Here is a 16,258-nt window from a genome sequence, read left to right on the forward strand (position 1 = left end):
GCCAAGAGGAACCCATTTTTTTCCTGCCCACGTCCAGCCATCAGTCCAATCCAGGTTCTCCACCTCAAAACTTATACAAATCCTGTTCATATTCAGCCTCAGCTGCTGGGGGGGGGGGAAGGTAGTGCAAAGTGGAGTACGGTAAGTATTGGCCAAGTGAAGTGGTGGAACGCATTTCAGCTTAGCTACTGACACTTGATTTGCAGGTGAGAGGTGGGAAGCTAGCAAATTCCATCAGGCAACTTATTTCTGGTGATAGAAATGCGTGCTGCAGGTTTCAACAGGCAGGGAGCTGAAACAGCAAGATACAATTTGTGTGTGTGTGTGTTGTTCGTTACTGTTGCTTTAAAACTATAAAGCCACCTTGAGTAAGCATTGGGAAAGAAAAACAGGGTATGTAGAGAGAATGACTGTACTTTCCACCTGGTAGAGAAGTTTACAGTCTGTGTATAGAGTGAATATTTCTTCCATTTCAGGGTGAGGTGGGAATTTTATAATCGGTTAGGGAATGCGACCAGGAAATATGTGGCTTGAAGTTTAAGAGAAGGATTAAAAGCAAGCCTTTGGGGCTGCTCGGGCGGGGCGGAAGAGCAGCTATTAAGGATATCCGTTGAAGTAAACGATGCTTAGTTTTTGGTCCCTGCAAGAATAGCGTCCTCCCTCCGCATCAAATACTGTAGTAGGCAGAAGCAAAGGAGCCCCTTTCTTAAACAGGCACTAGACTGCAGGAAGCAGAAGACCAACCCTCTCCACTGCCCAAAAAAAGCCACACGTCCCGCATTTTTAAAGCAGGAAACCCAGGGGGGAAAGGACGACCTGACCTCTCGGAGAGAGCTGATACCTGTCCAGGAAGGATACCTGTCCAGCGACTCACCTGTCCCCAGGAGATCGACCAACAGCCCGTCCTCCTGCGGCGCCTCCTAAACTCTCCATTCGAATAAGGCGGCGCCGCCTGCTATTGGTTGAGACGGACGGTGAGGTCACACGCAGTCCCGAGAGGGAAGCCGGAGCAAGCCAGGCTGCTCGCGACATCTCCGGTTCTCAACGGAGCTGCGGCCATTTGCGGGGTGACGGATGCGCGGGAGAAGAGGCAGGGCGCCGTCGGCTTTTGCAGAGCGGGTGGGTGGCGTTTACATGGAGACTCCGCTCCTTTCTTAGTGGGAAGAGCATTAAACGGAGGGCCGCCGCCACACTAATAGACCGAGAGGAGCAAGGTGGGGGGAAGCAGTACCGTTCGTGCTTGCAAATCTAAACACTCTTAAATTATAGAATTGGAGAGTTGGAAAAGATCCCAAGGGTCATCTAGTCCAACCCCCTGAAATGCAATCTCAACTAAATGATACTAGATGCGGGTGCTGTTTGTGTCTCCATTACGGAAAGTCTTCTTGTTTTCAGTTCAGTTTTTCCTGCTGACAAGATTCTGAGATTATTATTAAATTTTATTTATTAAATTTGTCGGTCACTTGCCCAGGGCAGCCCAAAGCAACATGCAACCAAACCTTTCAGCCACAGCACGTACAGCTATTCAGTCGGGTTTTTCCACCCTTTTCTGGTACCTCCTGGTACTCCTCAAAATCCTGCCTTTTAAAAAAAATATATATTCAAAATTAAAACAAAACATTATCCAAAAACATATCATCCTTATTTCCCCCCCCCCCCATTTTTCCTCCCTCCCTCGCTCCCCCCACCCTCCCACACAAACCACACACACCCCACCCCCGGCTTCCCTCAGTTCCAGTCGTTGGTTTCTGAGAATGCAGTTTTCTGCATGTTACAAAGTTGCATAGATCCTCAAACTATTTAGCTGATTATTATCAATAAAAAGTTTGTGAATGTTTATTCAAAACCTGCCAAGGAGTCCAGTTCGCTTTGTTGCGTCTTCAAATACTTTGTAAAGGGTTCCCATTCATCTTTAAAGTCAGTTATCCTTGTCCCGTAGCTTATATGTCAGTTTTGCCAGTTCTGCATAGTCCGTCAATTTTTCTTGCCGACGCTGCCCTGTGACTCTTAATATGAGAAGACAGAAAGTTGGTTGAGGTAGCAGCTTGCCTGCATCAGCGCTCCCAGCAAGTGATGTTGGAATGCCCGAATGTGGGAACTCTTCCTTTTGGGCAGAGATCATGTCTTGCAAAGCTCACCAATGAGCTACATCTTAGCAGTGTGGAACTTCTTGTCCACTTCCAGAGGGAAGTGACTACTACTCACTGTCAAGCTAATTAGCTCATGTGTTCTCGTTATGTATTTTTATGTTGTGAACAGCTGTGTGATATTGGGATGAAGGGAGGTATACAAATTTTTATAAATAATTATAATGGTAACTCCTGACCTCACAGCAAGGGTAGTCACCTCGGTCTCAAGATACGATACATACGATATATCTTTATTGTCATTTCCCATACAGAACGAAATTGAAAAAAAACTACATCAGACATTCAAAACCAACAAGCCTGCTATCCCAGCCTGGTTAACCCCCTAAAAACTCTGGTACCCCATAATTAAATACAGTGGTACCTCGGGATGCGAACGGGATCCATTCCTGAATGGAGTGCAAGATGCGATGGTGCGTCTGCACGTGCATGGGTCACATTTCGCCACTCCCATGCATGCGCATGACATAATTTTGAGCATCTGCGCATGCGCGAGCGGCGAAACCCGGAAGTAACGTGCTCCCTTACTTCTGGGTTGCCACAGAGCGCAACTCGAACGCGCTCAACCCGAAGCACATTCAACTCGGGGTATGACTGTACAATATACTTCCACAGAGACTACCTTAAACTGCATTTAAAACCAAAATCGCATTTGGATAAAAACTGTTTCTCAGGCGACTAGTCCTAGTCTTTATAACCCTGTACCTTCTTCCAGAAGGCTGAATGTGACCCTGAGGCACCCCCCCAGGCCACACCCACTGTGCTGCCCTGCTCCCCACCCTTCTCAAGTGCTTTGGGGCTGGCTGGAATGTGACCTTGAATTGTGATGACACCTGTTGCTCGCCTGAATGGAGAGGTGTGTAGAAACCTGAACTTTTGCAGAACCTGAACTTCTGCAGAGCTGAACGTAGCCTACTATACAAAAGTAAAAGTCACACCTGCTGCGCTGCTCACTTTTCTTGAAATTGTTGCGTACTGTTGACAGCATCTACCCAATTTGCCATTTAGACTAGTTCTCACCTAGGGTTAATGTCTGGCTATACCAAAAGCAGTTTTAGGTATGCTTTCAGATGTTTAAGGTTTTATTTTTAATTGCATGGTTTCAGTAAAAATGTGTTTGCCACCCTGGGTTCCTTTTGGGAAGAATATAAATTCAATAAATAAAGTCTAAACCATAGGAGCAAACTTCTAGTGGCTGAGGTCCCTTTGCCCCCCTCCCAATAAAACATTTGAGGGGACTGGGGGCCCCTAAAGTTGATGGGCATTGCCATTCAAATGGTGTCCATGCACCACGCCATGTGATTATGTGGGATAGGACTTACTTGCTCCCCTCTAATATTTTATTCAAGTTGGCACCTCTAGTCTAAACCTACAGCTCTTGGAATATGATCGTTTCCTTTCTGCTACAGGCCTAGGTCTACTACCATTTTGGTTCCTCCCATGTTTCATTACTCTTCTTGTCTTTACTTTGTATTATGTTCTATATATAAAACACAAAACGTGAACATATGATCAAGAACAAGATAACCAAATTAACCTAGAAACCAATTTCATATGCATTATTACAGTCCCTACTAGAGTATGCTGTACCCCCCCCCCAAAAAAAAATTCTCACTATGGTAATTCAACAATATTGTCTGCATTTATCTGATTTACAGATTAAATCTGACTGAAACTGAAAGAAGTTACCGGTACATATGAATGAATGAAGCCATGTTTCATCTTGGTTAATAAACGCATTTTCATTTTCAAGCTGCCATTTGTTCCAAACCTCTTCAGTTTTGCCCTGCCAATTTTAAAAATAGATCAATGGACATTTTCTGCTAAAAAAAGACCCCCTAAATGTAGGGAAAGCATTTATTTAGACCAATTAAGTGTCCAAATATAATTTATTTGAAGGAAAATTATATGAAATTGATTCATAGATGGTATTTAATACCGAGCAGGTTAGCTAAGATGTATAAATCAGAATCTGATTTGTGCTGGAAATCTAAGGAAGCAGAAGGAACTTTTTTTCATATGTGATGGGCATGCAAAAAAGTTAAAGAATATTGGGAAATTATATATAATGAGATAAAAAATGGTTTAAAACATTCCCCCCAACCCAGCCCCCAAGGCATTCCTGTTAGGAATGGTTCAGAAGAGGTACCCAATTGTCAGAAAAACCTATTTATGTATGCGACAACAGTGGCCCGGATTTTGTTAGCCCCAAAATGGAGGGTGAGTGGCAATTTAAGGTGAAAGAATATGCAGAGTTAGACCTGCTGTCTAACAAGTAGAGTAAGAGAGCAAGAAGAACAGATATTTAAAGAGGAGTGGAATTTTTTTGTTGAGTATGTGGAAAATAATTGTACACAGTTGAAAACCCTGATAGTGTTAAGGTAAATTCAACAGTATAGCATATTTAAAAGGGTGTAAAATGGGGGAAAACTGATTTGGATGGATATATAAGAATATGCAAGAATTATGGATAAATAAATAAAAAAACTTGGAAGAGGAAGGAGGGAAGTTGAATGTATGGGTATAACGAAAGATGCAAATGTAGAAATGTAAAACCTGAAAACTTTAATTACAAAATATTTTATTAAAAAATATTAATTTCTCATCTGAAAAAATGTATCACAAAAAAGAAGAATTAGAGGATTTTGTAAAAAGCAGGACCTAACACTTTTTTGTGGGATGAGGTTTCACAGATGAGAGTTCATGATATTATTTGACCAGTTGAATTTAGCACTTCCATATGACCAACATTTTATTATTTAAAAAAGTTAAAGAGATGTGTATTTGAAACAGGGGCAGGGAAATTGCTGCATTCTAATAAGGAACACTTCATGTGAAATTGCTTTATAGCAGCTCAGACCATCTAAGCCAGTATTATAAATTCTGCATGGCCTTGTATTATTTTTTTTAAAAAAATGATTTTTGGCCCTATTTTTACCATGGGTAGTACTGGGCTGACTGGAAAGTGAACTTCCAAGTATCCAGCTATACTTCAATTTCCCCGGAAAGCCTCTGGACTGCAAATGGGGATATTTTAGCTGATCTTCCTAACAGTTAGACTTTAATAATAATAATATTTATTATTTATTTGCCGCCCATCTGACTGGGCTCCCCCAGCCACTCTTGGCTGCTTCCAACAAATTAAAATACAACACGACATCAAAAATTAAAAACTTCCCTAAACAGGGCTGCCTTCAAATGTCTTCTAAAAGTCAAATACAGTGGTACCTCAGGTTAAGTACTTAATTCGTTCCGGAGGTCCGTTCTTAACCTGAAACTGTTCTTAACCTGAAGTACCACTGTAGCTAATGGGGCCTCCCGCTGCTGCCGTGCCACCGGAGCATGATTACTGTTCTCATTCTGAAGCAAAGTTCTCAACCCGAGGTAATATTTCTGGGTTAGCGGAGTCTGTAACCTGAAGCGTATGTAACCTGAAGCGTATGTAACCTGAGGTACCACTGTAGTTGTTTATTTCCTTGACATCTGACGGGAGGGCATTCCGCAGGGTGGGTGTGACTACCGAGAAGGCTTACTTGAGTCTCCTCTTTCTTATTCTTTCCTTGGCCCTCCTCTTGGTCATTCCTCAATGCCTCCAATACTCTCTTGCCAACCATCACAGCAAACAAACTCAGAAAAGACTGGCATCTCACATACCCACAGCACCTCTGCTTGTCAGGCACATGGCTAACCTCCCTTAGTTGGACAAGGTCTAAATTTAAAGAAGTGCAGAGCATCCGGAATCAACTCTTTCACCCTTCCTGTGCTCAGTACTGGCCATTTTGGTTGCCTGAACTAAAAGGGTCTAAGTGCCCAGTAACCATCGTTATGGTATGCTATATCCAACTCTTGTCTATAGCACGTTTGCTCTGGTCTCCTTATCATACTTGTCCTCTGCAAGGACATGAGACCACAACCTTTTGGGTTACTGGATGGTAACTGGATGGGAGGCTAACCGATTGCCACACGTATGCTGCTTAGGGTCCCATAGCAAAAGGTGATATAACAGTGAATTACATGTTACATTTCTTGCAAGGGAAACCCAGATCTTTAAGATGTGCATATTCCGTTTAAAGTTCATGATGCTATGTATTTTACTACTTAATACTGAGTACAAAATATGAAGTATAAAAGCATTCTCATAACAAAGCTTGCTGGACGACTTAAGTCACTCTTTCAGTCTAATAACCTTGCAGAAGTCCCATTAAATTTCAAGGAAAAATATTAAGCTTTTGCTTTAACTCTACGGTCAAAATCAGTAAGTCTTCAAGCTGCTAAAATTTGGTTAGATTATGCCCCCAATGTTAAAAATTCATCACTTAGTCATACAAGTTGTACAAAACAGTTGTATTTAGAAGGACAGTATCACTTGTTACTTCTGAGAAGAACTTTTGCTGTGTTTTCTAATAACGTCCATAAGATTGTCACTCGTTACAAGGCCATTCTGAGATTGTTTATTTCGCTGTTGTTCTTTCCTCTTCTGGTCATGTAGATATGGAGAATTTAATAACTGGGGTGGGAGAATAGTGCCAGTTGGTTTAACACGCTTCACAACATCCCAGAAAAGTTTCTTGCTGCTGTTATTCACAAAGGTGATTGCAGTTCCACTGTGACCCAGCCGGCCTGCTCTTCCAACCTGAAAATAAACAACTGTATTTAAATTTGGCCCAATTATCTGTCTCATGAAACCAAAAGAATCCCTCAGGTAGCTGTAATCCTCAGGTTATCAAAGTTTACAATCAAAGTTTAGTTTCTGTACAGTAAGAAAACCTCCCTCTCTTATCTCAAGTAGCAGATTCTGCTACCTTCCAGAAGGGCGAGAAACTCCAATGAGCAACCAGTGATTCCACCTGAGGCTGCTGAAGAGTAGCAGTGTTAACCATTTATAATAAAATATTTTTCCATTATTTTGTATGCTTCTCACAGAGCTTATAGAGCTAAAATGCAACCAATAAGAGACTAGGGCCCTGCAGGACCTGACATCTTTCCGCAGGGCCTGCAAGACAGAGCTGTTCCACCAGGCTTTGATCAGGGCGCAGCCTGACCCCCTCCTCTGGCAATCTGCACAGAATGTTGCTTAATGGTTGCCATTAACTTGATTTTAATTAATTTTATAATGAATGTTTTTAGAATGTTGGATTATTTTGATTGTTGTTAGCCGCCCTGAGCCCAGCTTCAGCTGGGGAGGGCGGGATATAAATAAATAAATAAAAAATAACTATTAAATTAAATAGTACAGCAGAAAAGTATATTTACCTGGTGTACGTATTCATCCATACTTGATGGCATGTCAAAATTCACGACCAGCTTAACGTTGACAAGGTCAAGTCCACGTCCCAGGACTCCAGTGCTTACTACAACTTCATACTTGCCTTGAAATAATCCCTAATGCAAAGCATATAGAAACATTATTTCAGCTTCCTTGAAACTGCCTTGTTGTTAAGGTGCAAGATGTAACTAGAAATAAATATGAAACATTAAGAATTCTGCTGCTTGTCTTGTAATCAAAAGTTACAAGACAAGATTTCCAACAAAGAAAATTAAGCCGCAGAATTCACAGTGAAGCCAAATCCTGGACATATTTCAAAAGGAAACAGAAAAGGGCAACCGGGCAACAAGCAAAAAAATAAAAAAGAAGAAAAATAACTTTAAAGTATTTAAATAGAACTAAAAGCTAGCTCCTCTCAGATATATACTCTGAACTTGAACTCACAGCCAGACTAGCTGCTGCTCTGAATGTTCAAGTATGTTTAAAAACATTAATGATAAACTGCATCTAAAACTAGGTGGGTAAGCTGTGGCTCTTCAAATGTGGTTGGACTCCCATCAGTCACAGCCTCCATGGTTAATGGAATTGTAGCCAAACATCATCTGGTTGGCCACAGGACCCCCATCCCCTAAAACCAGCCTTACTAACATTACTGCACACTAAAAGCCCCAGGTACCCTGTTCCCCCTGCTGACCACTATTTTCAATATACCCTCATGGAATATGGTTGTAGCCCTAAAATTTGTACGTGGATCTGATCAAGTAATTTTCCCAGACCACTGATGAATTCCCAGAATGAGCATGGCAACAGGGTCAGCAAATTATTAATTATTATTATTATTTCTGTAGATAGCTCAGTCCATAGAGCATGAGACTCTTAATCTCAGGATTGTGGATTCAAGCCCCATGTTGGACAAAAAGATTCCTGCATTGCAGAGGGTTGGACTAGATGACCCTCATGGTCCCTTCCACTTCTACAATTCTATGATTCTGCTTATTAAAATCTGTAGATCTCAGGGCGGTTCATAACATAGAAATGCAAGATAAAAAACACAAAATACGTAATAAAAACAAAAACAACCCAATACCCCCCCACAGCCACATTTAAAAGGGTATCGGATGTTAATCAGCCAAAGGCCTAGTCGAAGAGAAACATTTTAACCTGGCACCTAAAGGTGTACAATGAAGGCGCCAGCCAAACCTCCCTAGGGAGAGCATTCCACTGCAGAAAAGGCCCATTCTTAGGTTGCCACCCTCCAGACCTCTCGTACAGGAGGAATACAAAGAAGGACCTCAGATGATGATCTCAGGGTCTGGGTAGGTTCACATGGAGCATTGCTGCTTACAAAGTACAGCTTAATTTGGTTGGAGAGCAGCATCTGTGCAGCAATCTAGAATGCTGCATAGAACAGAACTGTGATGGATTGGAACCTATACAAAGCAATCATGAAATTCACAGAAAATTGCAACCTGTTTCAAAAATGTGGCAAGAAAGTACAAATAATTCAGCGGTAAAAGCCTATACACATCTACTCAGAAGTAAATTCAGCAGAGTTCAATGGGACTTACTCCCAAGTAAATGTGTACAGGACTACGGCCTTAAGAATAGGAATCGTTTAGAAAATGGGCATCAGAGATATCTACAAACCTGTAATATGGCAGTTCTTTCTATCTGTGATTTATCAGCATGCATAGAAATTGTTTGCAAGCCTGTAATTTTATGTACAGCATCGCTCAGGAGATCTGCACCCAGTTTGCATTCTACAAATACCAGCACAGGAGGTTTGAACAGTTTCTTATCCTAAAAGAAAGCAAAGTCTCATTTTAAGTCTTGCATGATCAACACAGTTACCAATGGCACTTACAACTCTTTCTCTTAATTAGTGTGTATACATTCTACTGAAACGATGTCAATTTTAAAAATGTTACACGCTTCCCAATTTCACATTTCAGATATATATCCTTTATTATCAAAGGATATATTATAGGGATGGTTTCGAGTGCAAATATAGATTTTTTTTACTTAAATTATAATATTCATTGACTCAGCCATGGAAGGTTTTAAAAATCATCAGTAAGAATTGGAGGCAGAGTAATATTAGATTATCCTTAGACCCAGGAACATAAGAAGAGTCTGCCTGCTCAGGCCAATGGCCCTTCTCGTCCAATATCCTATTCTTACAGCAGTCAGTCAGATGCCTGTGGGAAGCTGTAAGCAGAGCCCGAGAACAGGAGGTCCTGCAGTTTCCAGCAACTGGTATTCAGAAGCATACAGCCTCCAGCCACAGATGCAAAACATAGCCACTGTGACTAGTAGCCACTGAGAGCCTTCACCACTTCAAATTTGTCTAATCCTCTTTTAAATCCATCCAGGTTGGTGGCTAGCACTGTCTCATATGGGAGCGAATTCCAGAGTTTAGCTATGAGCCGTATAAATAACTACCGTATTTTTCACTCTATAAGACGCACCACAGACCACAAGATGCACCTAGTTTTTGGAGGAGGAAAACAAGAAAAAAAATATTATGAATCTCAGAAGCCAGAACAGCAAGAGGGATCGCTGCACAGTGAAAGCAGCGATCCCTCTTGCTGTTCTGGCTTCTGGGATAGCTGTGCAGCCTGCATTCGCTCCATAAGACGCACACACATTTCCCCTTACATTTTAGGAGGGAAAAAGTGAGTCTTATAGAGCAAAAAATACGGTACTTTGTTTTGCCTGTCCTGATTCTTTCAACAATTATGAGAGAGGGAGAAAAGCATTTCTCCAACCACTTTATTCACACCATGCATAATCTTACACAATTCTATCATGCCACCTCTTACTTGGTTTTTCTCTAAACTATAAAGCCCAGAATACTGCAACGGTTCCACATTAGGGGAGTTGCTCCACTCACTTGATCATTTTGGTTACCCCTTTTGAACATTCCTGTTGACCTTCATAAAACAAAAATTCTAATGAGAAGGAAACTTTGCTGTCTCACATGACTACAGCTAGAATTCTATATGGTATGTACTGGAATGTTAAGCATATTGCTAAACTGAGGGAGCTGTGGGAGGTGGCAGAGCTGAACAAAGTAACGCCCTTCCAAGTCTGCCAAGCTTGTGTAATATTAACAAGTTTAAAGTAGATTGTGCAGGTATCTTTGAAATGCTGTTAAAAATGGAATCTTGTCAGTGATATTAGCATTACTGCAGCTTTTGCACGATTATTTCTATGTGGCTTGCACAATGTATTTACCAAAAAAAACCCCATCCTATTTCTGGCAAGAGGAGAGTATAAACAATATACTTGTACTAGGATAATAGAACTGGATGCTTTTTCTTTTTCACTATTCCATATCACAAACTGCTTTTAACCCTCTGTTTAAAAAGCAGTTTGCCATATAACATGCTAGGGCTGCTGTTTGGGGGGGGGAAACATAGGTAAGGGTTGCTACCGCTACCTCTTTTACCTGGAATAAGGTCCACTGAATTCAATAGAACTTAATTCTAAGTATAGATGGTTAGAATTGCAAAGGAACTTTTCCTTGGATCCCAGCTATGATGCTTTGGACCCTGGCTATTCTTTCTAAACACGTCAACACTGGGTTACTTAAATACCTCTCAGCATCACAGATTCTAAAGTACTGAAAACACAATAATAAGCTAGTGAATATCACCAATAATATTGAAACAATAAACATTTTGTTTCTTCTTCCACAAGTTTCCACAAAAGCATTAGCTAAACTGAATTGCAAGGTTGTGTTTATGCCTCTCTGCTGGGGAGCTCTCAAGAACAAAGCTGAATCAGATAAACAGCCCTTTTCCAGTTTCTCTCCTCCAAATCTGCAAAGAATCACAATTTGTGGAAGAAAAACAACAGGTTCTTCCTTCCAAGAATACTAACATTTAATATTTCAAAAAGCTTTTTCTTTTTGGACGGTTCTTCTACCCACAAAATAATCTGGCGGACATTGGAACATGGCTGGTTCTTTTCTCCGATGGTTATTTTCACTGGATTTTGCAGAAGTCGATTGGCCAGCTGTTCAGTGCCGAAAGGCATTGTGGCAGACACCAGAATAGTCTGACGGTCTGTGGGGATGTTTTCCAAAATGTCTAAAACCTGCTGCTGGAAACCCATCTTTAACATGGTATCAGCCTATGTTAAAGAGAGAGAGAGAGAGAGAGAGAGAGAGAGAGAGAGAGAGAGAGAGAGAGAGAAACAGACCAGTAAGCATTAACATTCCATTGTAGGAGCAGAGGTGAGGAAATAAAAAATTAATTCACTTTCATTGCCAGCATTGTCAGAAGAACAGCCTTGATGGATCATTTGGTGCAGCATCCCATTTCCTACAGTGGCCAGCCTCTAGGGAGCCTACAAGCAGGAAATGATAGCAATAGCCCACTCTGGCTGTTGTCCCCCAGTGATTGGTATGCAGCCTCTGACCCTGGAGGCAAATTATATTCCCACCATAACTAGTAGCCTTTGATAGCCTTATCCTCCATGAGTTTGCCTAGCCCACCACATGCAGCCCTGAAAAAAGGTTCCCCAACCCTGCACTATGCCTATTCGCAGCACCTTCCAGTTCTACTTTATGCTTCTCTTTCCTGCCAGCAACTCACTACTGTCCAAAATGCACACTAGTGTCTGCAGCAGCTGCTCCCACTTTGCAAAAAAAGTGACCTAGATGCTTAATCCTCGGGTGTGCTCTCATCTCTTCCTTCCTGACACATAAATGGGCCAATACACCATCTGAACTGCATTCCAAGCATACCATGCACTAGCCAAAGTACATATGCATTGCATGTGCTTGAAATCTACTAGTGGTCACCAGACAGAAATCAAGCCATTTCAACCATTGTTATTTCATATTTAAGTAATACCCATATATATATATATATATATATATTGTGTTTTGTCCCACCATGTATACTTACTTCATCCACTACAACAATTTTAATATTATGGACTTGAATGGAGCTTTGCTTTAGAATTTCTAGCAACCTTCCTGGTGTAGCTATGATAACCTAACAGAAAGAGGGTGGAGGCAAAAACACCAACATTAGAAATAAAATCAATGATCAATCTTTCATCATTATTATTTATCGTTTCTTATCCTTCCATTCCTCCCAAAAGAACTCAGTGTGGGAAACAACAAAAGGTCAGAAAGAATACTTTTTTCCCCTTGCAATAATAAAATAAAATATCCACTCTGCTAAATGTTTTCAAGGCTGCAAGAACCAGTATATTCCAGTCATCTAATACCTAGGTAAACGGGAATGTTTTTGAATTCTACCTAAAGGTTAATGAGGGGGGCAGGTGCACCTCACCAAGGAGGGCATCCCATAAGCAGGGAACTATTACTGGCAAGGCACTATAAAGGGGTCAGCACCCGACACCAAATAAGGCCTCCCTTGCCAATTGTAAAGCCCAATATGGTTGATACTGGGGCAAGCATTTTTTTTTAAGGACTTGAGACCCAATCTCTTCAACAAGAGCTGAAGTTCTGGAAGCCTTAAACAACGAAATCAGTATCACCTCTAGTTCTTTGCCATATACTTAAAAAAACCCAGAAATCACACCAGCAGGTTTTACCTTAACATTTTGTTTCAGACGATGAAGCTGTGGTGGTAATGGCAATCCTCCAACCAGAAGAACAGTTCTCATGTTGGGCAGTCCAATCATGAGCTCTTTAGCTTGCTTCTCTATCTGTATAGCTAACTCCCTCGTTGGCGTCAGAATAAGAGCAGATGGGGTTTCTGCCTGAAGCAGAAAGTGGGGAAAAGTTGTGAGTTGCCAATCTGCATTCTCAATTAAAAGTATCAGATTAGGGGAAAATAAGAGAACAGTTACTGTAATTCATATCAGATTAGCTCTACAACATCCTTTTCATTCAGATGTCAATGGAGACGACAGCAAATAGTCACAGTGTAACATTAGAAACTGTGGAAATCTACTCCCACCCTACTAAGACTGTTAAGTACAGAAATAAGAGTAAGTGGATAAGCTGTTACAGAGTATTTCTGAATACTGGAGCACTCTTCAGTGGTTATCCGTATGAAGAGGTAAAGCAAATGAAAAAGGGGCTGTGGGACAGGGCTTTTAGGTCACTGCCCCCTGATTGTGCCAGTTGCTCAAGAGTTCAGTTGTAATTTCTGCGACAGAAAACCTTTTCTACTTGTGGCTGCTGCCTGTGTATTCAGAAGCCTGAAAGGGTTTGAAGTCACATGGGGAGCCTCAATGTGTATAAAAAGATCCCCACTGCAGAACTGCAGCTGAACTCTTGAGCAACAGGTGTAAGCAGAGACACGGAGGACCGTTTTAGGACAATTGGCAGATTTAGTAATTGTATCGTTTATCCCGTCAACTGACAGATATACAGTTGAAAGAATATATTAGATATTCTATCAGTTTGCACTGTACTGTTTTCCAAATATTCCCTTTTTGCAAGTCAACTGACATAAGTTCAAAGAAGAAACAAACAGCTAAAAATAATTTCTCTAGAATTCTCAGTGTAACTAAGGTTGAAATTCAATGCAGAGTTTCCCAAAGAGAAATCCCCTTGAATGCACTGGGATTTACTTCTAAGTAAACATGTACAGGAGCGTGCTGCACATTTCCCACAGCTTTTTGAAAATGCAGGTTTAAACTTTACCTCTCCCAAGGCTTTAATTACAACAGGAAGCAGGAAAGCAGCAGTTTTTCCTGAGCCAGTGTCAGCCGTGGCCATGATATCCCTGCCCAGTAATCCAACTGGGATCATCTGCATTTGGACAGGAGTTGGGACTTCATAGCCTGATTTTTTCAAATTGGTGTTTAAAATTTCAGGGAAGCCACAGTGTTCAAATTCTACAATAGGTCTTGCAACTTCTTGACCTTGAACAGCAATGCCTAGTTGCTGCTTTAAGTTCTCAATCTGCTCCTCTTGAAGGCTTAGCACAAATGGATTCTCTTCATAGATGTAAGTACCATCAAGTAATGTGGACTGAGTCTCGGCTTTTTCACAACTGCTAGCAGATTTTGAGTTTTCCTTTTCCTCTTTGATATGTAAAAGGTGTTTGGCTTTGCACTCCAAGCTACAAACATCTTCGTCAGTCTTGTCACAGATGTATTCCCCATAACGACCACAAACCACACAGACAGGTTCCCCAGGCTGTGGCCAACGTTGCATTTTGCTGAAAGATTTTATGGGATCCTCAGCAAGAGAAGAGTCCTCATTGTTTGCATTTTCCAATGTTGCTTCAGTAAGAGCTACAGCTGAATCCAGAGAGATGTGAGGCTCAGTGTCTCTTTCCATTGGTTCAAACAAGTCACTCTCTGAGCTTGGCATGTCTTTTGTATCTGACTTAGCATCTCGGAAGTCTGTGGCATTTTCAAGGGAGGATTCACTTGGAGATGGCTTATTTTTCTTAGTTACACAGGTGCCCTCATCACCAGCATTCCTCTTGACTTTAATAGACCTTGGAACAAACATTCTTCAACAGCCTGTAATGAAAGCATAGAATATATATTACTGTTCACATCTGATAAAGTAGGATTTCAGAATAATTCAGGGACTACTAAATTGCACTCCAATAGTCCAAACCTTAATAATGAAGCATAACAAAATATATTAATGCCATCCAAATGGGAGTTACTGCAACGGCTGTCTAAAAGCTTGAACTAGTACAGGCTGTAATTTTCCATTTCCTGACAGAGAACATTCTCTTGCAGCAGGTCATGATGACACCACAGTCATCTGCATAGTGCCTCTATTCATTTATGTATTCATAATTTGGGTTTTTCATTCTTAAAACAATTTACCCAAACAATAGCTCCTGAGGGAGCTATTTACTGCACATGGCTGACAAGTTGTTTGCTGCCGGAATAGCAAGCCTCAAACCCAGACAACATACTGCTTCTTAGAAAGGCTTAGGCTGTGTAAGGTACATTTAAATCACTCACCCACACAAGAATCCTGGAAATTATACTTGACACATTGACAAACTACAGTTTCCAGGGCATGAGATTTAAACATGCTTCGAATGCATGGCGTGTATTTGCAGCCTTATCTTAGTTCTGAGCAGACGAGTGCAGGGCTTCTGCTGTTAGCAGCAAAGAACGACACAGCCCCCAAGAGCTGGGTGTTTGTTTGTTTTTGTGGCACAAGCTTTTCCGGACTACTAGAACCAGTTCACCCAAAAGCACGCATTATCTGCAGGCTAGACAAGATCGCATAGAAGTCCATGGGGCAGTTTGGGACGATTCTGTTCAAAGCTAAGAGCAAGCAAAGCGACTGTTCCCGATGCAACACAATCACCTACGTGGTCGTGGTGGAGAAGCAAAAGCCTCCGGGCTCTAGTCCGACAGTCCCCGCACCTCCCTTGACCCTGACGCCTCCAGATACCGTAGCTTGATGGTCTCCCGCCGCAGCAGATGGTCCTCCGTGGGTTTTGCAATGTTTGTGGCCGCTCTAGGCACTCAGCACCGGGGCGGAAGAGACGTACCATAAGCTCCGTACTTCCACTTCCTGTTTGCATGTGCATGGCAGGAGCTGCGGGGTGGTGGAAACCGAAGCAGAGGGTTAAGGTTCCTTTGTAGTGGTTTCGGGATGGTCATGCCCATTCCCCCCGCACCCCCCCCCCCATAGTGATTTGGGTGATTGGCTTTTGGGGGGCTGGAGTTGGCGTTTTTAAAAAGAAAATAGCTGGGTATGGAAGCAAAAAAATAAAGAAGGAACTGGGTATGAGGAAGGTAAAGCCTTCAGCTTTACAGAACTGATTTCTTTTTTTCTTTTTTCTAATTTTTGAAAAGTTTTTATTATTAAAATAATTCAGCATTAATACACACATATTGCGACTATACAAGCATACAAACATACATTTCA

At 41.5% G+C, this 16,258-nt stretch overlaps 2 protein-coding genes across 7 annotated transcripts in view; both read right to left on the minus strand.

Moving 5' to 3' along the window:
• Positions 1 to 984, minus strand: part of KIF14 (kinesin family member 14) — a 31,832-nt gene extending 30,848 nt beyond the window's left edge. For all 3 annotated transcript variants that reach the window (XM_028732571.2, XM_028732572.2, XM_028732570.2), the window contains exon 1: positions 875 to 984. The gene's annotated coding sequence lies outside the window, so the exon portion shown is untranslated. The remainder of the gene's footprint in view (positions 1 to 874) is intronic.
• Positions 985 to 6,474: 5,490 nt separating this feature from the next.
• DDX59 (DEAD-box helicase 59) lies at positions 6,475 to 15,897 on the minus strand. 4 transcript variants are annotated; one of them, XM_077928385.1, is made up of 8 exons: positions 15,692 to 15,893; positions 14,048 to 14,877; positions 12,988 to 13,155; positions 12,330 to 12,419; positions 11,299 to 11,550; positions 9,061 to 9,213; positions 7,401 to 7,529; positions 6,475 to 6,780 (listed from the first exon to the last, which is right to left on the minus strand). In XM_077928385.1, the coding sequence occupies exons 2-8, from the start codon at positions 14,864 to 14,866 to the stop codon at positions 6,517 to 6,519; spliced, it is 1,875 nt and encodes a 624-aa protein (XP_077784511.1). In that variant the 5' UTR covers positions 14,867 to 14,877; positions 15,692 to 15,893; the 3' UTR covers positions 6,475 to 6,516. The 4 variants fall into 4 exon arrangements, with proteins under 4 accessions (XP_077784511.1, XP_077784512.1, XP_077784510.1 ...); XM_077928386.1 differs by having other exon boundaries at positions 15,779 to 15,891; XM_077928384.1 differs by having other exon boundaries at positions 15,696 to 15,891.
• Between the last annotated feature and the right edge of the window lie 361 nt (positions 15,898 to 16,258).

The sequence above is a fragment of the Podarcis muralis genome, chromosome 5 (genome assembly GCF_964188315.1).
Source record: "Podarcis muralis chromosome 5, rPodMur119.hap1.1, whole genome shotgun sequence".
NCBI lineage: Eukaryota > Metazoa > Chordata > Lepidosauria > Squamata > Lacertidae > Podarcis > Podarcis muralis.